Source organism: Gopherus flavomarginatus, chromosome 11, assembly GCF_025201925.1.
Source record: "Gopherus flavomarginatus isolate rGopFla2 chromosome 11, rGopFla2.mat.asm, whole genome shotgun sequence".
NCBI classification, from domain to species: Eukaryota; Metazoa; Chordata; order Testudines; family Testudinidae; genus Gopherus; species Gopherus flavomarginatus.
The window spans coordinates 48,678,006-48,702,744 of NC_066627.1; the positions used below are offsets into that span (position 1 = coordinate 48,678,006).

The window sequence follows — 24,739 nt, forward strand, 5'->3', positions numbered from 1 at the left end:
CGAGCCCTGTCGGAGTGAGGGAAGGGGAAGAGGAGGTGCTGCTGCGTTTTTTTTTTAACAAAGTCCATGCTATTAATATCAGGTAATGAACATAATCTCTAGGATAAGCGATCCCTTTCCTAGACGCGTTGGCCACTCCAGGACTCTGCTGCTGGCTCTTTCTCTCCTCCCTCTGTCTTCCTTGCCCAGCCCTTCACTAACACCCCAGAACCCTGGGATTGCAAAGCAAACTATGCTGGGTGTCTGAAACCCTTCCTCCAGCCCCACAGGCTCTCTGGGGGTAGGGAATAGCCCCACGCAGGACTACGCTGGTGTCATTTCTCCAGAGTGCTTCATTCACATGGCAGCCCTGTTACAATGCTAGTGCCATGCAGGTGGCCATGTGACAGGCCAGCCACACACACACACACACACACACACACACACTTACTTTCCCTCTCTCTCTAAACTCCTGAAACTCCCCCCCCACCCCTCACTAGACCCGGATTCTGCTGCAGCTGGGTGAAATGAGCAGCCCCCCGATGTATGCGGGTGTTGGGATATCTGGCTGCTGGGCCCTCAGGGCTGAAGGCAGGTGAGTGTCAGAGTTTGCTTGTTGTTGTTTTTTTTAAATCCCTGTTTGCCTGTGAATGAACTCTTAGCGCCTCGAGACCCAAGAACCCTGTGGCTGTTTGTCAAAGGCTGGGACATTGGAGACAGCAGCTGGGAGAGAAAGCAGCTTCGCCCAGGACACAGGATGAAACCTGGGCAAAACAGCTCCTCTTGCTGCAGGGTTTAGGGGTGGTGGTGGTGGTGATGGTTGGGCGGGGCAGGGGGCGGAATAGCTGGGAAGAGAGTCAGGCTCAATGGTTAGGGTTAGCATATTGCACACAGGGGTGGGATCCCCTTTAACTCACTCTTTCCCTTTCCTGGCTGTTAGGGGGAAGGAGGAACTGTGATTTTTTTATTCAGAGTTGGGAGTGTTTGAGAAGTGTGTGAACTCTTTTTCCTGCTGAAAATGAAATCTGCTGCCTTTTTAGATGACCCGACCCTCGTGTGTGGGGGGGTGTCTTCTCTTTGGCCTCTCAGCCTGTCTGATCCTGTCCATGATGCCAGCTGGTCCTAACGTCAATAGATGGCAGTTTGGCGCACAGAATGCATTGGGATGGAAGGAACTGAACTTTAAAAGGGGGGCAGCCCCAGGACTACCTGAGACTAGGGGCAAAGTCTGAACTAAAATTGGAAGCATCCGTCTCCTCTCTCCCCTGTATGATGGGTAAATTGAGTGACAAAGAAAAGCTACCTTAGTTTGTGCCAATATTAATCTGCACAACTAAATCCCATTTTGCAGCAGAGAGACTGGGGCTAACACATCAATCACCAACAGGAGTGCAGTCGATTTACTCTCCAGGATTAATGGACAGCTCTCTGGGACACTGGGGAACGAATTCACTGGTATTTCACACTGGTCAAGGAACCAGAATTATCCCTGGAGTTTGCTCCGCCCCTCCCCCGGTCAGGGCAAGTGGAATTAGATGGGAAGGATTTAATCTGGAGTCCTTTTTGGAGGAAAGTTTGTGGTTGAGAATCAGGAGGAATCTGCAGAGACACAAGAGAATTTTGTGAGGTTGGGAGTGTTGTGATGAGTGTCCTGGGCTGTGTAGCCAGAGCGTGTCTCTGTCCTTCATCTGGTCAGGTTTAATGTTAAAAGCTGAAATAATACTTCTCTGGCTTATCCAGAATCCACGTGTCTCTGAGTGGGAGGGGATGGGGCAAAGGGCAGCAAGGAAGGAGAAGAAACTTCTCTGTCTACCCGGCAGCGAATAATAATTTCACACTATTAAAACCCAGCTCTTCTCATCACAGATCTCAAAGTGTTTGATGGCGGGGGAGCAGGGGGTGTCAGTATCATTCTCCCATTTTACAGATGGGGACCATGAGGCACGGAGAGAGGAAGTGACTTATCCAAGGTCTCCCAGCAGTAACAGAACATTGTTGGTCTCCTGAGTCCCAGTCCAGTGCATGAGCCACTAGGCAACACTACGCTGTACCCAGATACATTTGGGAGGCACCCAGCCTTCCTCATATTAAACTCTTGTAGTGTTTTTGGGCTGAAATGACACTTTGTTTTTAACTGGAAATTCATTCTCCCTGTCCCACCCAATACAACATACCATGGTGGGATGTGTTGTTCCCCGGTGGTTTCCTGGACTGACTTCACTGGAAACGTGCTCCCACAGAGGGGCATGTCCCACCAGGCTGTACCTTAGGGAGCAGACGAGGAAGAGGAGAGATTACTTGTCGCTGGTGTGTCTCCACTCCCCTCCTTTGGGAATAGCAATGAGAAGGCCCGAGCTGGGGAGCCACTGAAGTGGAAGGGTATCCCTGACGTATCAGAGCCTTTCTTTGAGGTCTAAGCTGAAGACCAACAGGGGAGACAGTATAAGGATCATTCCTGGTCTCTTCCATTCTCCTGACCATTGTGCTTCAGATATAGGCTGAAGTTCTGGCTGTGTTGAAGCCACTGGCGAAAGTCCCATTGACATGGGTGGAGCCAGGATTCCATCCCCTAGTGCTTTTAAAATGTTATGCCGAAGCCTGAGTCCTGCTGGTTTTCAACAAGACTTCGGCTCCGAGGTCACTTAGTTACTTTTCGGAACGTTACCCATAGAACCGTGGGGAGAAATCTACGACCAGGGCTGATCCCCTTCGTGTCGAGGAGGTGGCATTAACGTTTGGCTTTCATTGTCGTTGGTGAGCCAAATGGGCTTCACTTTGTGCCTGTTTCAGGATCTACGAGTCGGTGATCAGTTCTGGGGAGGATTACCTTGTCTCAGTTGCGGAGCAGGACCCTGTTGGGCCAGGTGCGGTACCCAGACAACAGGAGATGGCTTTAGAACTGAACGATGCTATAGTGTCCCGAAGGCTTTGAAATGCTTTCTGATGACCTGTCACACCCCACAAAGCACCTGAGCAATGCTAGAGTGCTCCGCTGAAACTCCCAGAGCGGGCAGTCCTTTCGTACGACCTTCTCATTGTAATTCCAGCTTCCAGCAACGTAAGCCAAGCAAGTGATCGTTCTGAATCAAATTATTTTAACTCTCTCCAGAAATTTCAAGGCCCAATTTCTTCTTCCTAGTACAAAATACAAATTTTCTTTTTACAAATACCTATCCATGTGGCCTTGGGCCATTAACCCAGAGCGGACTGTAGCCCCCTTGCCTAAGGGGCAGGATTGTGTGTGCTAAATGCCCATGCTTGAGGCTGTTTCATGTTACAGCCAACAGAGATCAGGGCCCCACTTAGATTATCTGCTCTTTGAGGCAGGGAACCATCATTTGTTCTGTGTTTGTACAGCACCTAGCACGCTGGGCTCCCGTTCTGTGACTAGTGTCCTAAGCACTACTGCGAGATGAAGCATTATAATTCTATGTGAATGCCATACGCACGTGGTGAGACTGTCCCTTCTGCAAACCCCTTACAATCTAAGCAGGCAAGATTGCATTATAAGTAAAGCTACGTTTTAGTCGTGGATATTTTTAGTAAAAGTCATGGACAAGTCACAGACAGTAAACAGATATTCACAGCCTGTGACCTGCCCATGACTTTTACTATATATCCCTAACTAAAACTTTGGCCAAGGGGCTGCAGCTGCTCTGTGGGGGAGCCCCCCGCTGGTGGGAGGGAAGGGTTGGTGGGGCTCGCAGGCTCCCTACCCAGCTCCGTGTCTCTGCTCCTAGGGGGAGGGGCCACGCGCTGCTCCTGCGACAAGCACCGGCTCTGCAGGTGCAGCTCCCATTGGCTGGGAACCACAGGGGGTGGAGCAGCGGGCAGTGCATGAAGCCCCCCAGCCCCTCTGCCTAGGAGCTGCAGGGACATGCCTGTGGGAGCCAGGGACTGCCCCCCCAGTAAGCGTACCCCTTCCCCTGCACCCCAATCCCCTACCCCAGCCATGAGGCTCCTCCTACACCCAAACTGCTACTGCTGGCCCAGGGGCTGCCCAGCTCGGGCAGCCCCTGACCCAGCACCAGCCACTGCAGAAGTCACAGAAAACACACAGCCTTAATTATAACCACTTGGTCATTGACACTGTGAACTAAAAAAAGAGATTGGAGCCAACGAAAAAAACCTGTCTGGGAACTATATATGGGAATTGCCATTACATGGACTGAACAGAAGAATTCTGGTGCACTATCAGAAAATACAGCAGTAAAAAAAGTTGAAGTGCAACATTAGTTTCTGTTTCATGATCTTTGTTGGACTCCAAAACAGCTGAAACAAATAAACATATGTTCACTTAATACCTGGATTATGGGATTGTGTTAAACTGCAAGGCTACTTGGAGGCAAAAATATGTAGCAAATAACAAATGAACTCTTGGAATAGGATGAAAATTCTCTGCTGGATCCAAGAAGGGTTCTCCCGAAGGGCCCTTCAAGATGATGGTTCTGCTTCTCATGAACGGAAATGTCTAAGTCATCTTTTTCCCTCGCATATCTTTATGCATCCCATGGCAACGGAAGTTAGAAAAGGTCCCAATGGACCTCACTGCTGGAACACTGCAGCTGGGTAACCAGTGGGATTGCTGTGTGCGCACGGTACTTCACAAGCTCAAGTGCTGTACAAATGTTAATCAGCACAGCATCCTGGAAGGTGGGGCCATGGTGGAGTGTGTGTTATAGATGGGGAAACGGAGGCACAACAAAATGGAGGTTTCAACTTTCAAAGTGTAGCCTCTAATTCTGGGCCTGGCTTGAACCACCTGGGCTCAGATTTTCAGAGGAGCCGAGTATGTGCAATGCCAGCTGAAGTTGGTGAGAGCTGCGGGAAGTTGACCCTTCTGGGAAATCAGCCTGCTGGTGTCTTGTGTTGGACATCCAAAATTAGAAGCCACCTCTGAAAGTCTGGGCCCACTGGAGCTGACTGAGCCAAAGGCAGAGGCAAAGCAGAACTTGAGAGATCCTGGCTCCTGGCCCTAGTTTATATTTGTAGTAGGGTGGCACCTTGAGATTGGAGTCGGGGACAGGGGATCCACTGTGCTGGGCTCATGTTGGTTTGAAAGAGTAGGGCTCATGTTGGTTTGTAGTGTTGGAAATCTGCCCCAACTGCAGGGGTCCCAAGGCAGCGAAGGGCCCCCTAAAAGCTGGATCCAACTCACCGGGTGTCAGCTGCTCCGTCTTCACTGCTGCTCAGGCTCAAAATGGTGCCCTCCATATGGTGTGATCTTGCCCACGCTGTGCATGTGAGATCACGGGCAGGGCCTCATACCTGAGCTATGCAGGAGACGCCTGCGGGACGAACACCGCCAGTGAGGATGAGACAATCTCTGCCCTGCCAAGCTTACTGAACCTCATCCTGCCCTGAGAGCCCTGCACTGCCCAGAGCCCAGCTGAGGTTGCCCACTCGTCTCACAATGGTATCGCTGATGCGGCTAGGAAAACGAGAGTGAGAAGGGCTCTGGTAGACAGGATCCCTGTGTCCTCCATCGGTAAAACTCGCTCAGACGCTTCAGCGAGCTATCAGTCCCCAGCCAGAGAGCTGCATTTGGAATGTAGATGAAACAAACATTTTTTCCTCCCCGGTAAATAACAACTGCATCTTCGTCACCTTTGCTTTTATCGAGCTGGAACGTCTTTGTCTACGCAGCAGCATCCTTCTCGGGTGTCAGCACCTCTCGGGGAATAACGGGCTCTGTTAATTGCTGCTGCAGGGTCCCCCAAGGGAGAGCAGAACAAAATACCCAGGCTATCTGGCCGTGCTTTCCCACTTTCTCTGTGTGGGAAGGAGCCCTTTGAGTTGATACAGTCCAGTGGACGTTCCCTGTCGGCTTCACCTGTTTGTGATCATGCTGTTTAATTCTCTGTCATGGATGTTGCTGTGTAGTCAGATCCCTGCACCTGGATGCAACTCCACTAAAGTAAAGGAGAGGCAGGTGCTGCCCACATCCTCTGGTTAGATGTGACCTAAATAGAAGAACCAGAGGAAAGGAAAGACAGCTGTTATCTGAGGCCCAGAAAGGCTCTGTGAGTCACTCAGGATCATGCAGGGAATCCGTGATGGAGCTGGGAACTGAATCCAGATTGCTTGATTCCTGGCCCTTTGCCTGACCCACCAACCCCTTCTCCTGCTAGCTGAGAGACCAAGATTTACACCTCTTCACTGTTTGTTCTGCGTAGCTGCAGCAGGTGCTTTGAACATTTAAACTTCCAGTTGTCCTTTTGCTGAGGGTTTTCAGACCAAGCTTTGACCAGGTTTAAAATTGTTATAAGCAGGCTGAGGGGGGAAAAGCTTTTAAAAAAAACCATAAAAACTTACCATTGAGTAGCCAAGAAATATAAAACTCCCCAAGCCAGTCCCTGGGTGTTGGACTCAAAGGATCATGCTCTTCATGTTGGATCTGCAGCAGCTACTGTTCCTTGTCCATCAGAACCCGACTGTCACAATTGGGGCTGCAGGGCTCGTGCTGTTACCGTCGGAGGAAGCAGAAGTTGGTAAAGGCGAGATGGTCCCGTTTCTGCTCCATTCAGACCCTGGGAGCTGGGGAGGGGATTGGTGTTTGCTAGGTAGGGAAGAAACCCAAAGGTAGTGGCGGGTGGGGGGGGAGGGCCATCAAGCCAATAGGAAAGAAACAAACCTGTCACCACCATCACAAACAGCTCCGTGTGGGCGGTGGGCGCTTGCATGCTGTGGGATTGGTGAAGGCTGAGAGCTCATCTTCTCTGCAGCCAGGCACGAGTTTCACTGGGAGATGGAGGCTGGCATGTTGTTAAATTCCAGGCCAGGTAGATGATCTCCCTAATCCCTGGGCAGGTTGCCTGCCGCTGAGCCTCTCAAGCAGGGTTTGAAAGGTTACAGCCAGAGCTGGTCAGAGACCAAAAGGGTTTGGAGTGAGTCCGCAGAGGGCCGGGAGCTGCTCCAACTTCCAGGAGCCCGTTCAGCCTGCGTGACTCCACTGCCCCTCTGAACTCACTTGGCTGCAAATACACACCTTTTCCACCACTCCCAGCCCCTGCTCCCCATCTCGCTTCTTAAAGAGAGTACAGCATAGAAATAGGATGGCACTGAAATCATGCTGCGGGGGGATCCCCTGGAAATAAGTGGGAGGGTCCCCCCAGCACAGTGAACATAGCAAGGGGAGATCGCCAGATTTCCTGTCCTGCGCAGAGTGATTTCCTCTGCCTGCCTTTGTGGCCTGGCTGTTTTCTCCCAGACTTTGGCCCCTTCAGCAAATCAGCTGGGGTCAGGAAGTGGGATGGGGGTGAGGCGCTTGATGTCCAAAGCATCTCTTTGTCTCCAGTTCCTTCTGTGCCCTGCTGACAGACCTGGGTGGCCCCGTGACGGGCTTGTCCTGCAAAGAGCGGTGGGTGGCCCTTTGACGGGTCTGTCCTGCAAAGAGCAGTGGGTGGCCCCATGACGGGCTTGTCCTGCAAAGAGTGGTGTTCCAAGACAAAAAGGAAGTGGTGTCCGCACCAGCTCTAGCGTCCAGCCTTCGGTGCCCCTCTTATCTGCTAGTGCCCCACCTGCCTAGGCCAGAAGGGACCATTGTGACCATCCGGTCTGACCGCCTGGATAACTCTGGCCATAGGAGGTCCCCTGGATAATTCCTCTTTGCGTTAGAGCAGATCTTTTAGAAAAACACCGAATCTTGATCTAAAAATGGTTGGTGACGCTTGCCAATTTTCTCTGCGAGGGTGATGGCTCTGCAGCTGGCCTCTTGGATGGGGCCCCCAACGAGGGGGGAGCAGTGTCAGGGCCTCCTTGCTCTCCCCAGGTGGGAGGGGGGCCTGTAGGGGGAAGGCTGATAGGACCCCTGACCCTTTTGTATGGGCAGGGGTCTCAGGAGTAGCTTGGATCCTAGGTAGGAGCCAGAGTAATAGCGCTCTGCCAGCGACCCTCACTTTCTGCTGTTCCCGCGCCAGCTCGGGTCTTTCTCCACTGGGCCCCAGAAGACGGGGGCAGGCTGTGCTAAGCCTGCTTCCCTGCCCAGGCTGCACCTGCTGGTGCTGTCGTTATCCCCTCACGTGTGCTTAAGACGGAGGAAAGCTCCCCCCACCCCCAAGCCTCGGAAATGGAAAGCGCGAGGAGCAGGGAGGCCAGAGTCGGCAGGAGCTGAGATAAATAATCTGTTCCATCCCGGGCACGTTGACCTGGCAGCACCGGCTGCAGCTTATCTCCTGGCCGGGGGCCGCCTAGCACCACTCGGAGCCTCTGCCGTGGGGCTGCCAAGCGTGAAAGAACCTGGCCAAGAGGTTGGTCCCCCGCCCTCCTGCTGCAGCAGCTGATGAGAGGAGGAGACGGTTAGCAGCGCAGCACAGAGCACACTCATGCACCCACCTCTCGCGCACCCCTCCCCAGGAGCTCGTGTGCTTGTATTACAGCAGCCTGCATCCCCCTTCTGTTGTGAGGCCAGAAGCACTGGAAATGCACTGGCTGCAGCCAGACAGCCACTGCAAGGCAAATACAACCCTGCTATCAGGGAAGGGCGGTGGGGGAGGCTCCTGTCTGTGCCTGGCTATTTTTGATCCCTTTATATGGGTAATTTTTCTTTATGTCCCCATGAACCCCTCTGCCTTCTCAGGTGGGTGTGTGGCTGCCGGGGGTTTGCCACGTGTTGGTATGATGTGGATTGTAATCTCTTCAGGGCAGGGACTGGTTTTTCTTCCATGTGTGTACAGCACCAGGCACTGGAGAGCCCTGCTTGTGGGACCTCTAGGTTCTACTGAAAGGCAGAGAATAATCATTATTAAATACAGATCCTCTGACTTTCTGCAGCTGGGCACTCATTCCCTGCCCTGGAGAGAGAGAGAGCTGAGACTCGAGGGGGCTGTTCAGGGCAGGCCAGTGGGGGGGCAGTTTGGGTAATGGGGGTGGGGGAGGGAGGAGATATTGCTTGAAGAGGTGTGTGTTAAGGAGTGGGAGTGCGTGGCCTCATATAGACGCTTATGTGTTCTCCACAGTCATGTAAACACGTCTGGGCTGCTTCAGGCCAGGCCCGGCTAAAGAACAGAGACGTTCTTACCCTGGCACATGGATAACACAGAATTCACTGCTTGCTGAGGGAGCTTTCGAGAGGAGACTCTCTCCATCATGGCACTTCCCAATGCTATGTGCTTTTGTAGCCCCTTTGCCAGGGAGGATCTCAGAAGCTTTCACCAGCAAACTTCCCCCTGGGTGAGGTACTAGCAGGCAAGTTTTTACACATGGGCAAACTGAGGCACGTAATGGTTGAGCGACTGGCTTGAGGTCACACAAGAAGCCCGGCACAGCCCGGAAGAGAGCCCGGGGTCATGAGCTCCAGGTCCTTCTATCCACTAGAGACTTTCCCTGAATAGCAGCTTGCTGCTGATGGCCCTAGTCAGGGCCAGAACTTGGGGCAACTTCCTGTTACCAAACGGCCTCTTTCTTAAGCCTGTCAGACCCAGGAGTGCCCTTAGGCAGTGGGTTAATGCAGTGCTTTGGGCACGACCCTCCTCTGGCCTCCACCCTGCGGGGTCTGTTCCATCCCACTGGCAGTGCAAAGAACCACTGCAGAATCCACTGCAGAGATGGCACAATGGCTGGGAGAGGAGGGTTCGTCATTAACCCAGCTGTGTTCCTTCGCCTGGGCGAGTTCAGGAGAACACGGTTTATTGTTAATCCCTCTGGCCTGTTTTTTTGGGTCAGTGTGTCAGTTTCAGCCCCCCCTACACGGCTCCCGAGGGGATGCCCTCACAGATGGGGGGGCCCCCGCTGCGAATGTTGCCCCAGATGACCAGGTTTCTTCTTCTTCTCGTCTCCTAGCACCAGCGGAGCGGACTCCTTAGACAGACTGTACCCCGCGGTGGGTGCCACGAGGCCGCCCCGGAAACGGACCACCAGCCAGTGCAAATCCGAGCCGCCCCTGCTGCGGACGAGCAAAAGGACGATCTACACAGCTGGGCGGCCGCCATGGTACAACGAGCACGGGACGCAGTCCAAAGAGGCCTTTGTCATCGGTAAGGCATCTGCTGGGAGCTTTCCGAGCACAGGCCTGTCGGGCGTTAACATCCGGAGGGTGGCTTCAGAGGCTGTCTGCTGAGTGCTGGCGTGGGGTGTGTTCCTTCAGGTTGTACCATCCCTCACAGCTGCCATAGCAGGGATCTTGGTACGTGCTTGGCATAGGGTCCTTTGCAACAGTGCAACCCTCTGAGATGGCTCCTACCTCCCTAGCACACTTCGCTGCCACGCCAGAGACTCCAGCTTGGTTCCCAAGCTTGGGCCTCTAAGCTTCTCAAACTGGTGGGGGAGGGGAGAGGGTTGTGCCTCTGATTAGTCTGTCTTAGCGACTGCTCCGTTAGGGTCCTCATCTTTCTCCGTGGGCAGCTGGAAGCTACAATGCTGTAGGGCAGGAGTAGGCAACCTGTGGCAACTGTGCCGAAGGGGCACGCAAGCTGATTTTCAGTGGCACTCACACTGCCCGGGTCATGGCCACCGGTCCGGGGGGCTCTGCATTTTAATTTAATTTTAAATTACGCTTCTTAAACATTTTAAAGACCTTATTTACTTGACATACCACAATAGTTAGGTTAGATATTATAGACTTAGAGAAGGAGACCTTCTAAAAACGTTAAAATGCATTACTGTCACGTGAATCCTTAAATTAGAGAATAAATGAAGATTCAGCACAGCACTTCTGCAAGGTTGACAACCCCTGATCTAGGAATTATTCTCTGGCCTGTGTTCTACAGGAGGTCAGACTAGATGATCCCAATGGTTTTGTCTGATTTTGGAATCTGTAAATATAGGACCGCAAGGGAGTGGGGCGGGTCTGTAGTCCTACCAGTGACTATGGTCACAGAGTGATCCTCTGTGTACGCAGCCTAGAACTTGGGACCCCCCACCCCGTAGTGTGTTGCAGAGTGACAGACATTGGACGTATCTGTTTGTATTACGGTGGTGCCCAAAGATCCCACCGAGATAAGGGTCTCATGCCATTGGCTGCTGTGTACACATAGTGAGCGATGCTCCAAATAGCCAGGCCGGTGGAGGGGTGCTATCTCTCCCTCAGCAATGTCCCCCTGTTGGCCCCTCGTGCTTGCGGGAGGAGTTTATTTTTTACTGTCGTGTGTGTCCGATACCAGGACTCTCTCCAGGCTGGTTCGAATGCCGGCTCTCCTCCTAACCTGATGATTCTCGTCTGAAGGGCCTTCGCCATCCCCAGCTGCTTGTAATTACAGAATCATTTGTTTGGCGTCGCAGCACTTTTAATTATGCGAATGGGAAGTAACGTGCTGTAGATTTCCACAGGTTCCCTCCTGACTTTTCAAGTGCGGCCAGGCGAGATCTGCCAGTGTTAACTGAGGTTGGAAGGTCGGGCTGCCGGGATGTTTGCTTCATGTTACTCTCCCTTTCTCTCCCCCCATCAGGCTTGGGAGGAGGCAGTGCTTCTGGAAAGACCACCGTGGCCAGAATGATCATCGAAGCTTTAGATGTCCCCTGGGTGGTGCTGCTCTCCATGGACTCTTTCTACAAGGTGAGCTGCTGCCAGCTCCTTAGCCCAGGTCAAGCGTGTTTATCCGCTCTGGAGTCCTCTCCCTGTCCTGCTGAGTGGGGTGTGCTTGGCAGAACAGGTCGGGGGAGATAGGCGACTCCTTTGAGTGTGTGTCTGTGGCCTGGCTGCATCAGGAGCTGGGGAGGGGTGGGGCTGGGGCCCCCCCAGCCAGGGGCTCCTGCTTTGCACCGGGCTCCAGCTGCTCATCCTGGCTGGGCTGGAGGGGGAAAAGGACTTCCTCTTCCACAAGCCACTCCCAGGGCCAGCTCAGACCCACCTCCGGGAACCTCCCACGGCTGCAGGAGGCTGTGCACTCCCCCATTGCTCCCCAGCCGCAGGGGTCGGGGTCAGTGTCCAAGGAGCTGCCCCCCTCCCCCATCTGCCCAAGCCCTGTGCATCCAGACTCCAAGAAAGGGCCACCCTAACCACTGGTCCGTCCTCCCTCTTCCTTAGAAATAAAAGGGCTGGGGTCTCACCCGCTGCAGCCCATATGCCAAAGCAAAGCTGCTTCTGTCTGTTGGGGTAGGAGACCCAGGGAATCCCTGGCTCTAGGGCAATTCTTCACACTTGGGCTGTCATGCTGCTGTCTCGTGTCAGGGACGTGCATCCACGCACTGTCGTAGCGCAGCCCGGGTGGCTCCCGGCTGAGGCATCCTGAGGCTGTGCCGTTCTCTGCTTCGACGGGGTGGCAATGAACCCTGCCTCGCCCCCTCTTGTCTCGGATAGGTGCTCACCAAACAGCAGCAGGAGCAGGCGGCCAGCAACGACTTCAACTTCGACCACCCCGACGCCTTCGACTTTGACTTGATCATCTCCACCCTGAAGAAACTCAAGCAAGGCAAGAGTGTAACGATCCCCATCTACGACTTCACCAGCCACAGCCGGAAGAAGGAATGGGTACGAGGACACAAAGGGACTGATGGGGCCTGGGGGTTGCGGGGTGATTCGTGTGCTGGAGGTGGAGGGGCTATGCTGAGCTAGGAAGAGGGATAATGCACCTTCATCTTCAGTCTAAAAGTCCCATCAAACGCCATAGATTGAAAACTCAAGATCCCTGCCTAGGGGTCACATTGCTGTATGGGAAGTATGGTGTCTATTTCTGGTGCCTGGCTTGGTAGGAACCCAGCAGTGGCATTGTGCTCTCCCTAAATGGGCTGGCTTGGTGTGTATAAGGGAGGGAGCGATCCTCTCATCTAGTGGCTGGCAAACAGAAGATAAAGGATCTGCTGCTTCTGGCAGCAAAGGGAGTTCCCCACTAGCTCAAGTGGTAGAATCCCATGGTTTTGGTGCCAACAGAGCAGGTCTCTAGTCTCAGCTGCCCAGGGACAGAAGCTGGTGTGCGTGAGCACTTGTCTCTCGACTCCTTACATAGGGAGAGCCGTAGATTATGCAACACTGACCCCGGCCGTCGATGTGAGGAGTAGCACGGAGAAGGTCTGACGGGAATTCAATCCAGACCTCCTTGCAGAGAGGATCATGTCTGCAGTCTTGAGGGAGGAGGGCAGAGATTTGACATGGAAAGGCTCTGAGTGGGTGAGATTTCCCAGCGCTGGCAAGGAGAAATGAAAAGACCGTCTCTTTAGTGGAAGCAGTGCGAGTCGCCCATCTCAGGACTGGTATTCATAAGCAATAATAGGAACAGCCTCCTCCGTAATGGGCTTGTTCAGTCCCCAGTCAGGCTGAGCTCTTTACTTCCTTCCTTGGCTTGAAGATCAATTGAAAAGCAGCCTCATCTCTTGCCTGGAAACATGTGGGAGGCCGGCTGCTGCTCCCTTTATCTGATGCATCCTCTCTCTGGGGATGGTGTCTTTTAAGGGGCTGGACCCTCTGAGATAGATCATATTCTGGTCTTTTCCATTGCAGTTTTTACTGTAAGGGAGGTGCCCTTGTCATGTCCGCTGTCCCAGCGGCACTTTTCAAGCACCCACTCGTTGGGGCCCAGCAATGACCCTTAATTGACCCTGGAGTCCCGGGGCATTGAAATCCTTCCTGTCATGCTGAACTTCATGCTCCTTTATCATCTCTCCCTCCCGTGGAGTATTTTTCTCCTCTCGTTCTCTTTCTAACTGCATTGAGTTTGACCGATTTCCTTCTGTTTCCTCCCAGAAAACTCTGTACGGCGCCAACGTGATTATCTTTGAAGGCATCATGGCTTTTGCGGACAAGGAGCTCCTGGAGGTGAGAGAGGGTCCTTCAGAAGGACGATGGTCTGCAGAGGCAAAGCCAAGAGGGTCTCACAGCTTCCTCTCACGTCCTGGCTGGGAAAGTAGGAGCGGCAGGGGAGCATTCCGTTCTGTGCGCCTCTCCATCCACACGCACAGTGTAGAGAGGAAGGGAAGGTGGAATCTTTCCCCTAATGATCTCTAGTATCTGGGGCCAGGGAGATAGATACTTTCAGCAGATCTGTTCCTGATAGCTTTGGGAGTTTATTGTAGGATCTCAGTGGGCTTCAGCTGCCAACGATTACAAAGCCAAGTTGAAGGACGTTGGGAAAAACACAGGCTAATGCTCTAACCCATCTGTAGAGATGTGGAGGCTGGTGATTTGGTACCAGGTGTAATGAGTTGAGTGGCTACAATCTAATTCCTGGTGGCAATTGTCCGCTGCACAAAAACACCACTAAGTCTGGCACAATTCTGTACTCCTAATCTCTACACATTGCAGTCCATTTGCTAGGACGAGCTGGTCCAGCAACTGCAAGCTTATCTGATCCTTGCCAGGCCTGCGAGTTCCTTATTTTTTATGTGCACTAACGCAATACGTGAAACATGTAACGTGAGAGGTCAAGCTGTGTACAAACCCGAATGCCTCTGCCCGCTTTCGTCCAGAAGCTTTGCTTTATTGCTCAAGGCACTCTCGTGATCGGCTCGTCTGGAGCAATAATGACATCCAGTGGTCAGCCGGGTGAATCTCACTTGGAGTTAGGGGTGGGATTCCCAGCTCACAAAGCCACATTTGCACTAGCTTTCATCAAGCCAGCGTGCTACAGCCCGCGGATCTGGGGTCGAACAGGCAGCAGAGAGTGGCAGGTCGGGCAGGTTTACAGCTAGTCTATGCCACTACTCACTGCCGTGGTTACAGTACTATTTTTAGCATGCTAGCTCATGGGAGGTAGCAGGAACCCGTCTGCGGGTGCTGGAAATCGCACCCCTATCTCCCAAGTGTAGCCGTAGCCGCAGAGGAGCATAGACTCTTCTTGCTTTTCCTGCTTAAAGGCAGCGCTGTGACTTTGAGCAGCCATGGGCCACCTGCTGTGTTTGGCCCACTTCTGGCATTAGCCAGCCAATGTCCAGGAGTTACATTCTGGCGCATCCTAATAAGTCCCTGCCATTGCCACTAGTCACTGTCATCTCCTCCCCAGCCTTAAGCTTGGGAAATAGCACTCGCCAAAAGAGTGGGATCTACTAGTACAAGTGAGTATTAGAACAGAATGTGTCTCACGGGCATGAGAGTAGATGTGTGAATTGCACCTGGCTGATTAAGGCTGTGTTAGATCCAGTGCAACAGATCAGACCCCCGAAGGCCCATAAAGCCTGATGTCCTTTCTCTGGAATTGGCCAATCCCTGACTCTTTGCAGGACGGTGAAGGAGCACTAGTGAGTCCCGCAATGCTGTGTACAGAGGAGACAGGGAGGGCACTCAGAGGCTTTGCTGAGAGGATCCAATAAGAACCTGGATAGACAGAATTCCTTCCTGACCCATGACGAGCAGTGCGTGCCTGAAGTTTAACTTGGATTACCCCTTCCCCCACCTTACTGATCCTGATGTTGGGCACAAGTTTATCCAGCCCTTTAAAAAGAGAATCAGCTGCTATATTGGACTCTCTGACCTCTTGTGGCAGTGAGTTCCACAGGCAGACTATGGACTGGGCCTTTGCCTGGAGAATGAAAAGTTGGCCCATCCTGACTGGGCTCCCGGCTTGAGAACTACAGTGTCTCAGTTGACCTGGATTTCTAGTCACTTCATGGGTGTCTCTGAAGGTGCGTGGGTGGGAGGGCTATATTCAAATTTCGCAATATAGAGGCGATTAGGTTAGGGGTAGATTTAGGCTTGGAAGAATTAGATTTTTTATCAATGAACGTTGATTTCACCACACACACATACACAAAATATTCCCAGCAGTGATCATTGAAATTTACAGCTGGACAAAGTGTGAAAAATGCTTCCTGAGAACTTACAAGAGTTGGATTTAAGGATATTTACCTTGTATGTATTGACATGTGATGTTGACAGTTCATGTTTAATAGTTATAAAGCTTTAACTTGTTGAATCTCAACATCTGCTCTCATTAAATAATTAGTCTGACCCCTCCATATGTTCCCACAACTGTGAAGATTTAAATAGATAAAAATAAATAAAGCTTAAAAATAAACATCAATAGTACCCAGGAAAATTATACCCAAAAAAGCAACTTCTGCCATGCCTAAATATATTTAATAATATTAATTGGGCAGGTGAAGCTATTACACAGAGTCTTCCAAGATATTTTCCTTAGTGTGCAAGCAAGTGTTTAGCCTTGGGAAGACGTATCTTGTGTTGTGTTGTTGGTTTTTTGTTAGGCACAGTTCTGCATCGAGGAAGTGGTCCTTGGGGAGGAAGTTGTGTAAGCAGCAGTTTGAGATCAGCTCCTGAGGTGGAGTTGCTCCCTGCATGCTGGCTGACCACCTCTGTTCCAGGACTGGTCTATATATAAGTTACACATATACTCAGATGTCACATTTTTGATACCAGTGGGAAGCTGAGCTGCAAGGCCCTGACATCTGCTGTTGCTCAGCAGAAGGCTGACACTGATGTCAAAAGAAGGGTGACAATAGGTATAAAATTTCCCTCCCCCATTGATGGGTCTTTGAACCAAACTTCTCGTGCCTGTACCCATTACCGACTCTGGCTGCATGGGCCCCGTTTCGGTGGCAGACCCTCACTACTAGGCAAATTACAATCTCCCACCGATGGTCCCATTGAGCTGTAGGGGAAACGCACGCTAGGAGAGGAGATTGTGATGGATTCCCTTCTGCCGGGTGAGACCAGAGGTCGGGGACTGTTCCTCTGTCATGATGACGCAGGTTGTGCAGCAGGACTCCAAGCACTACCCTGACATATCTTAGTTCCCCTGCTGTGATTTCCAGGGCTGCTTGGACCCCGATGACATCCCAGTGGGTGATTTTCAGCTCACTTCAAGGGGCTTGAACCTGGCCCTCAGCTCTGTGACAGCAACAGGGGGATCGGGGATCTGCCAACAGCAGAGGGAGAGCTCCCCTTCCTCTCGCTGGTTTGACTGGCAGGTCTCCACCTGTGGCTTCCCCTCCCTGATAACCCCTCCTCCAGGCAGCGCAGTGGGAGGGGTCCAGCATGAGTGATGCTTCACCCCCACTGTGTGCGCATTCTGCCTCCTTTCAGCTTCTTGACATGAAGATATTTGTCGACACGGACTCGGACATCCGGCTGGTGCGCCGCCTGCGCAGGGACATTGGCGAGCGTGGCCGGGACATCGAGGGGGTCATCAAGCAGTACAATAAGTTTGTCAAGCCTGCCTTCGACCAGTACATCCAGCCCACCATGCGGCTGGCCGACATCGTCGTGCCCCGAGGTACCCAGCACGGCTCGCTTGTCGCGGGCCTCTTTCCTCGTTCATTATGTTGGCTCGCTGAGAAATCCTGGGCTTGTTGTCTCTTAGCAGAGCAGTACGAACGCCAGCTCCCGCACCTCCTCCCTCTGCCTCTGGCTATTCCCTTCTGCCCTCCAGCTGGCATCAATGCCAACTGCACGCTGCCCAGCGGCAACAGCTAGGGCACTGAATGACCCTGCTGCCCATCCCTAAAGCCCCTGCTCTTGATGGCTCCCAATCAAGATTAATTGGCCTGGCAACTCCCTGTGGGCGTGTGTTGGCACCAGGGTGAGCTGGCTGGCTGTGCCAAAGCCTTGCCAAAGAGCTAACAGGGCTGCTGTGTGGTGGGTGGTTTTTGGTTACGTCGGTGGGTCTGCCTCAGTTCACCCCAGCTGACAGCCTGGGCCTGCCACGAGATGAACCGGCAGGGAGCAGCATTACCGGTTTGGGTCCGGGAAGACAGGGACCCAGCATTCCCGTGTTTCAGAGTCTCAGGCAGCGGAGAGGGTGCTGCTGACGTGACGCTGAGTCCCTGTAACTCACCCTGTCTCTCTCTCGTTCTTGGCGCACTGAAGGTAGCGGGAACACGGTGGCCATTGACCTGATCGTCCAGCATGTCCACAGCCAGCTGGAAGAGGTAAGGGCTCTGATGGGAAGCTCCAGTTCAAAGCCTGGCCTTAGGGAGGTGGCAATATGGGTGCTTACCGCCTGGGTAGAGCCGGGGCAGTGGCGTGGCTAGTGACACCATCCAGCACCTAGCCCGGGTATTGTTTGTCTAGGGATTTGCTGCATGTGAGAGCAGTGGGGCGATAATAGAGATTCCTGATCTCCTAAATAAACTCCTCTCCAGCCTCCCTCTCCTCTCCGCCCCACCACACCTGCCTTACTGCTGGGCAAAGCAAGCCGTGCGTCCACGTGCTCGCCGCTGCCAGGCCTGCCTCTGTGCAGTGGCATGCTACAAGCTGAAGGCAGAGGGCTGCAGCCTGGATGCTGGAGCTTTGCACAAGGGTGCTGGGGGCCCGCAGAGCTGCATGGCACCTCTCCCTGCGTCCTCTGGGCTGTGCCCTGCCCTGGACCTGGGCCTGGGCTCGGCACGGCATATCCCAGTGCTTCCTTCCATGCCTGCAGCCCCGGGAACCTACCTGTCCCTTACTGGGCACTCTTGGATAATAGCAACTTCTTGCTGGGAACTGAGAGCTTGCCAGGAAGTGGAATCCACTGTACTGGCTTCCTCCCCGGTACAGTATTCCTAACCGCAGGCCTAGGAAATTCAGCAGCCGCAGGGAGTTGAGCACAAACCTGGCCCTGACCTCTCCCTCCAGTGCTTTGCTCTGGCCCTTTCTCTTCCACCAGTTCCTGCCCTCCAAGCACGTGTAGCCCTTAGGTTTCCGGCTCTGAACAACGCTCAGAACAGGCCAGTTTTTCAAATCCAATTCAGATGCCCCCCATGTTGGTCAAAGCCTCATGAAAACAGCTGAGATCTGCCCCCTGGGAGCTGAGACCTTTCAGCAGCATCCAGCCCAACTACCATGATTCAACCTCAGAGCTGAGAACTAGTCTGGACCAGCTCCAGGTCGGATCCAGATTCCGATTTCCACATCCTCAGCCATAAGTTTTCACAAATCTTGAATCCCTTAACTGGAGTGTAACAGCTCTGGAGGGTGGGTTCCGTCTGAGCACTCTAGTGGGTGTCAGATCAGCGTATGAGGTTGTGTACCGTACTCTGAGTGCTGCAATTCAGTTTCCCTGGGAAGATTAAGGGCAGACTGGTGATCTCGGCACCACAGCACTCAGGTTCTTATAGCTTTTGTATGTGAACTCGGGGATATGTTGGAGGCAGGGGGAGAAGTCTCTTTGCACTTTGATTTAGCATTGGAATCTGTTTGCTTTTCAAGATAGCTACGCTCCAGAAGGGCACATGCGCACAGATGTCAGATGCACTTGGGAATAATATTCTCCACTTCAATTGGCCTTTCTAAGCTCCCACTCGGCTACAGCCATCTTGCTGCCTGGAAGCTCAGTGCATGAGACTGCATGCAATACCACACAGGCCAGCAAGTCCATAAAGGAGACACTGCTCCTATATGTTAGCACTTACTTAGAGTGTGTCCCTCTAAAAATGTCTCCTCTCCTAGTTAAAAGGAGGTCCCAATGGTTTGCTGCAAACGGCCCTATTTGTAGAGTTGAAATAATGGCAGGTCTAGAGGTTGTGAAATCCAGGTTTCATCTTGCTACCCAACCATAGGAGCTGTTTTCTTGTATAAGTATGAAACGCTGATGTCTTATCAGAAGAAGAACTGGTATCTAAAGCAAGATGGAAAGTGGTTTTGCAGTCTCTGAACTGACTCATAGCTGGGGTCTGAGACCTGGCCGGTTTCCATGGAGATGAGATAGCTGCTGCTTCCAGGAACAGGCCTCAGGAGCAAAACTTTCTTTCAGATAAACCTCACAGTGGGTGAGAAATGCGGGTCCTTCCCAGACGGCTGTTTTGGGAGAACCTGTGGATGCTGAGTTTTTTGGAGGGGGGCATTATTGTGGGGTGGAGGGAGAAAGACTAAATGTGAACGCAGGACAATATTCCTATTTTTTCCCTTTTTTTTGTCTCTAAATGCCCGTGGGCTTGACAATGCTTAATGCCGGTTGCGTTGTGTCTTTGTGTTACTGCTGCAGCGTGAACTCAGTGTCAGGTAAGACCCTCATGACTCTGTCCTGTCTGCGTGACCTGAGGCATTTCCAATGCCAGGCACTGCTTGGGCTGCACTGTCTCTGTCAGACTCCAGTAGCTTCCTCGTTGAGCTCGGACCCATAGTGTTCATCTCACCCTCTAAACTCAGGTGCAGCCAGGAGGGCAATATTCTGAGCTCTGGGCATATAGCGTAAGTGAAGGTACCTGCAGTTTATATGGCCAATATCTGACCTGACCGCATACCCAGTCCAACTCCCACTGACATTGGATCCAAGCCTAACTTGTTCTTCGGTGGATCAGAGATGTTCACAAAGCTGCCGACTTGCAGAATGGGAAAGCATTTGTTATTTTTCACCAGTTTTTCTTTTTCAACTAATGTGAAAAGTGATTTGGAGACCTCATCATCTGAGCCAGAGGTGCTGGAAAAACATAGGAAAACCAGGGCCTTGTGTTCATAACCCAAAGGAAATTTAAGCTGAGCCCTCGCCAAGTTTAAACAAAGTTCCTTGAGAATTGCGGCAGCCCTGGGGAGCGAGAGACTAAAGCAGAGGGGTAATAGCACCCAAAGGGAACTTGACTGATTCTGAGTAGTAACATACACATTTTGATCCAGGAGGACAAGTTCTATGGAAATAACTTCAGTGGGAGATAGGATTGCTAAGTAGCTCCAGGTGTATATACAGAATAGACACCTATTTAGTTATCCTTACATTATCAGCGTGTAGATAGTGCGTCAACTTTTTCCCTTCCATTAGGCATTCAGCTAAGATTTCAGCTATTTTTGTGGGCGGCGAAAAGATGCATTTCTAAAAATGCGTTTCCACTTAGATGTATGTCTTTTTGTTTAAAGAGACACATAACTCAGGTAAGCCTGAAGTTTACATTTGGCATAAAAAAAGCTTTTGCAAACCCAGAAATGAATAGAAAAGCTTCTGTTTTTTCCCAAAGCTAGTTATTTTCAAGCAAGTAAATTGGATGGTTAAAATTTCACTTTTAACACTCTCGGGGCCTAATGTAGCAAACATCTATACGTGTGAGTAACTTTACTCCTACGGGTAACTGTGCTCATGTACATAAGTGTTTGGAGGGTCGAGGCTGAAGGCGGCATATAGTGACACAACCATGAAAATTTTTCAGTTACATATGTATAATTTGTAACAGGCTGATTTTGTCCCCCAAACTGATATTGTTCTGAAATCCAAAAAGTACCACTCATAATCTTGATTTTGCCTTTTTTTCATGCCTCTTGAAAATCTACAAATTAATAAAATGGTGCTGATTTTGTAATGGAGAGTTTAGTGCTGCAGCACGTTAATTGCACAAATAACTACAACCACAACACTTGAGTAACCTCAGAATTCTTATCATGGATTTCAATCAAGGCTTCCTTTCTGGTAAAAGTCTGAAAAAAATGAAGGTCAGGAGCTGGAACATGCCTGCAAACATTGGTTTGAACTCATGAAACCCAAAGATTTTTATTAAGTCAGCTGTTTCCAGCACCCTGTCCACCCAGGGGCACGTGTGTTAGGTAGCGGATCACGGCTGATAGATGGGGACATGCAAAAAGAGTGAAATGTGCCTGAAAAAAATTGGGCTTTTCAACTAACCAAACTCCCCAGCCTCAGTTCTCAATGGCTTCTAATGAACACCAAAATCCCTCATTCTAATGTCCGTGCCTTTCAAATGCTGTGTTGGTGAAGCTACGCATAATCTGTAACTGGTAGAGAAAAACCCAGATGTCGGATCTGGGCCCAGGCTAACCTACCTTTCACACAAACTGTAGGTAAATTTGGCTAGGAATCCAGATCCAAACTCCATCGCTTTGGCCCCTCTCTGGCACTTTGTCAATGGAACTTTTTAAGTGTGATGGAGGTGAGCTGATTCTAAGCCCAGTGTGCAATGACAGAGTAACTTACAAGGATGAACATCTCACTGGATGTTAACAGGGTTAATTGCTGATGCATCCAAATTCTCACTCATTTAAAGAAAATTTTAATAATCACTGGACGTTCAGCTTCTAAGTTTCACACCCGGAGGTGCGTTTCCTGTCTGAAACTGCAACACATTGAGCCATCCGTGTGCAGACACTGTACACCCACGCGTGCAGTTCCCATTAACACCGGTAGGAACAGACATGTACACTCCTTGGCAGAGCAGACCCCAGAGTCTACTTGCTTGCGTTGAAGTGTGATGCTCTCGGTGACGCCTTTATCCATTATTTCCCCCTTCCGCCATGCTGTTTGAGAACTGGACTTGCTTCTAAAAACGGGTGTTCTCGAAGAGGAATTCACCATTGCCAATCGAGCTTCCCCTCCCCAGGTCTAGATCACCTCCAGGTGCCCTTTGCCAGTTGTGTCTTTAAATATCAAGCCGTGGCACAGTGTAGCAGTCCTTGTTTGAAATGTCAGCCGTTAAAGCCACCTGCCGTACGTGTTTGAAATGCCTTACCTACATTAGCTTCTTTGTAGCTGGCTGTCTCTTGTCTGCTTCCTGTCTGATTGCATGTACAACAAAGAACTGATGGTATTCACCCTGCCTTTCTGAGAGACGGTCACCCCCATATTTCTTTTGCTTTCATTTCTCCCTCCCCCCCTCCTTGAAGCTTTCGTTCTGGGGAGGGAAATAAGTTTCCAAAGTGAGACATTTTCTCTACCTGCTCACGGCTGCTTGGCTGAATTTTCCATTGCTGGCCAGCCACAGTGAAGGGGGGAGAGGAAATTCTGCTCACCTGCCTCACCAGCAGGATGGCTGCGAGCCAAGACAGCAAAGAGGTACAAACTCCTGCAGGCCCCCCAAGCCTGGCCAGTTCACCATTCTCAAGCACAGGGTCGAGCGAGAGCATGAGCTCTTGTCCCTGTCAGGTTGGTTGTGCCAGCTGCTGAGCTGTTCTCGCTGCCCGTTTGCGATCCCCTTGTATGCCAAGTTCTGGTCAGCGGGCCGGATTGCTGGTGCCTCTCCGAGGAACGTCCAGTGCTCGTGCCATGCACGTGCAAACATGTAACGTACTGGACTAAGCTCCCATTCCACTGGGAGAGGAGCCTGGGCTGTGGAGTTGGGTTCTGAGCCGGGACTGTCCCAAAGTCGGGCAGCCGCTTCAGGCCCATCTCTGCACAAGATGTCCTTGTCCAGCTCAGGCCAAATCTTTAACTGGGTCTTTATCAAGAGGCATCTGCCACCCACGTGAGAATGCTTGTGTCCCCTCGTGGGCCTGGCAAGCAGGTTGGTGGGCACATCTTGTGACTGTCTGCATGTGCCAACAGGGCATTTTTTGAGGCCCAGCTTCAGGCTTGGCCCTTGGTGTGTGTCCTTCCCCTGCGTTCCCGGTTACTGGGATTTTGGAGTAAACAAAGGCTCCTCTCTCTGATCGTGGGAATGCACCGAGTCCTGGATAGGAGGTGTGGTCTCTCCTCCATGCAGAGGAGTCGAGGACGGAGCCTTAGACACCAACTCCTGTTAGGATCAGCAGGAGCAAGGTGTGCAAGTCCTGGAGGGCGCAATAGACTCCTGCCAGTCTGGCTTTTGTGGCATCCCGCTTCTCTGCCACGGCCGCGGCTCGGACTGGGGCCTTGCTCCACTGAATGCACAAGGGACATAATGCTGTCATGTCCCCCCCCCCCCCCCCATGCTGGGTTGGTGTGAGTGCTGGGGGGGCCCTTGGAGGCTGTCCAGCAGAGGGCAGCACATCTAAGACAATCTGTTACGCAAACACAGGTTCGGTGGGAAAGACCCTTGCTGAGGGATCGCTCCCTGATGTCTCGGGTGTTGATCGAATCCAACTGTTACTGTTTGAAGTTAATACGGATCATGGCTCCTCCCCCCCGCCCCCCGGTCATTTGACTAATTAAAATGCTTTCTCCTTTTTTTCCCCTCCCCTTTAAACCCGTGTTGTATTTCCTGCTTTGTCTCTCCCTGAACGTCCCTCCCATCTGGTGAACAGAGGAAGCTACGCTGGGATATGTGAGGAGCACTTGCAGTGTTTTGAGTTTAATACTAATCAGGGGAGCTGCGGGGTGATGGGGGATGAGCCAGGGCTGCATGCTGAACGTGGGGGTGCACAGAGAGGGAGCATGGGTGATGTTCTTTAAGCTGAACTGAAAGGAACCCCCCCTCCCACAAGTACCTCTTCTCCAGATCAGATGCTCCTGAGAATTAGAGTATGGAGCTATCGGTCTTGGGTACCTATATGGCCACATCACCATAGTACCTGGGCACCTCACAGTCATTAATGTATTTCTCTTTAGAAACCCTCTGCGAGGCCGGGCAGTGCTAGTATCCCCATTGTACAGATGGGGACCTGAGGCAAAGAGAGGCTAAGTGATTTGCCCATGGTCTTGCATAAAGTCTGTGGCGGAGCAGGGACTTGACTCCTTCCCCCAAGTCTTAGGGTATTGCTCCAACCACTGAACCATCCTTCCCCTCTGCTGAAAATGGAGAATTCCCCAGAGCATGAGGTGTCTAGTCCCACCATTGCTTTGGGGGATTGTTTGCCATGAGATCCACAGCAACTAATCTCTGGTCTGACTCTCACCTCACAGAGTGGTCTAGGGCTGCAGGCGCCCCAAGGGGTTCCTCTGCTGTCACAGCCTGGAAAGCAAAGTGCAAGCCTTTCAGGAACCAATGGAAACGTAGGTGACAAAATAACAGTTTCTCCCAGGCCTGTTCGTAGCTCAGTGGTGTAAGAGGGGTGTTCCTGGTTGCGTTATGCCTACTTGTGGCATCCGAGTACTGTGTCGTGGTGTTTTGTGTAGGTGCTGGAGAAGACATCCTGGGCTGATCCTTTCTGGTGTGGCACACAGTAATGTACCACAGTGTGCGTGGGGGCGGAGAGCGGGAGGGCGGCGGTGACTAGCACTTGGATCGGATGCAAGGGCTTGGGCAGCAGAGAGCTGTGACCTCGCAGGGCCTTTGCAACCCACAGGGCCATTCGGTTTGTGGCTTGTGACTGTGCTGACCACACACC

At 51.9% G+C, this 24,739-nt stretch overlaps 1 protein-coding gene across 7 annotated transcripts in view; it reads left to right on the forward strand.

The window, feature by feature from the left end:
• Window positions 1–24,739, forward strand: part of UCKL1 (uridine-cytidine kinase 1 like 1) — a 41,559-nt gene that overhangs the window by 7,540 nt on the left and 9,280 nt on the right. For 2 of the 7 annotated variants that reach the window (XM_050918318.1, XM_050918317.1), the window contains exons 2-9: window positions 480–574; window positions 9,760–9,953; window positions 11,364–11,470; window positions 12,215–12,385; window positions 13,595–13,666; window positions 16,886–17,075; window positions 17,669–17,730; window positions 23,717–23,736. In XM_050918318.1, coding sequence (XP_050774275.1) covers window positions 507–574; window positions 9,760–9,953; window positions 11,364–11,470; window positions 12,215–12,385; window positions 13,595–13,666; window positions 16,886–17,075; window positions 17,669–17,730; window positions 23,717–23,736 — 884 coding nt within the window. In that variant the 5' untranslated portion in view covers window positions 480–506. Of the gene's footprint in view, window positions 1–479; window positions 575–8,936; window positions 9,156–9,759; window positions 9,954–11,363; window positions 11,471–12,214; window positions 12,386–13,594; window positions 13,667–16,885; window positions 17,076–17,668; window positions 17,731–19,763; window positions 19,781–23,716; window positions 23,737–24,739 lie in introns of all 7 variants that reach the window. The other 5 variants (XM_050918312.1, XM_050918315.1, XM_050918314.1 and 2 more) reach the window with 5 other exon arrangements.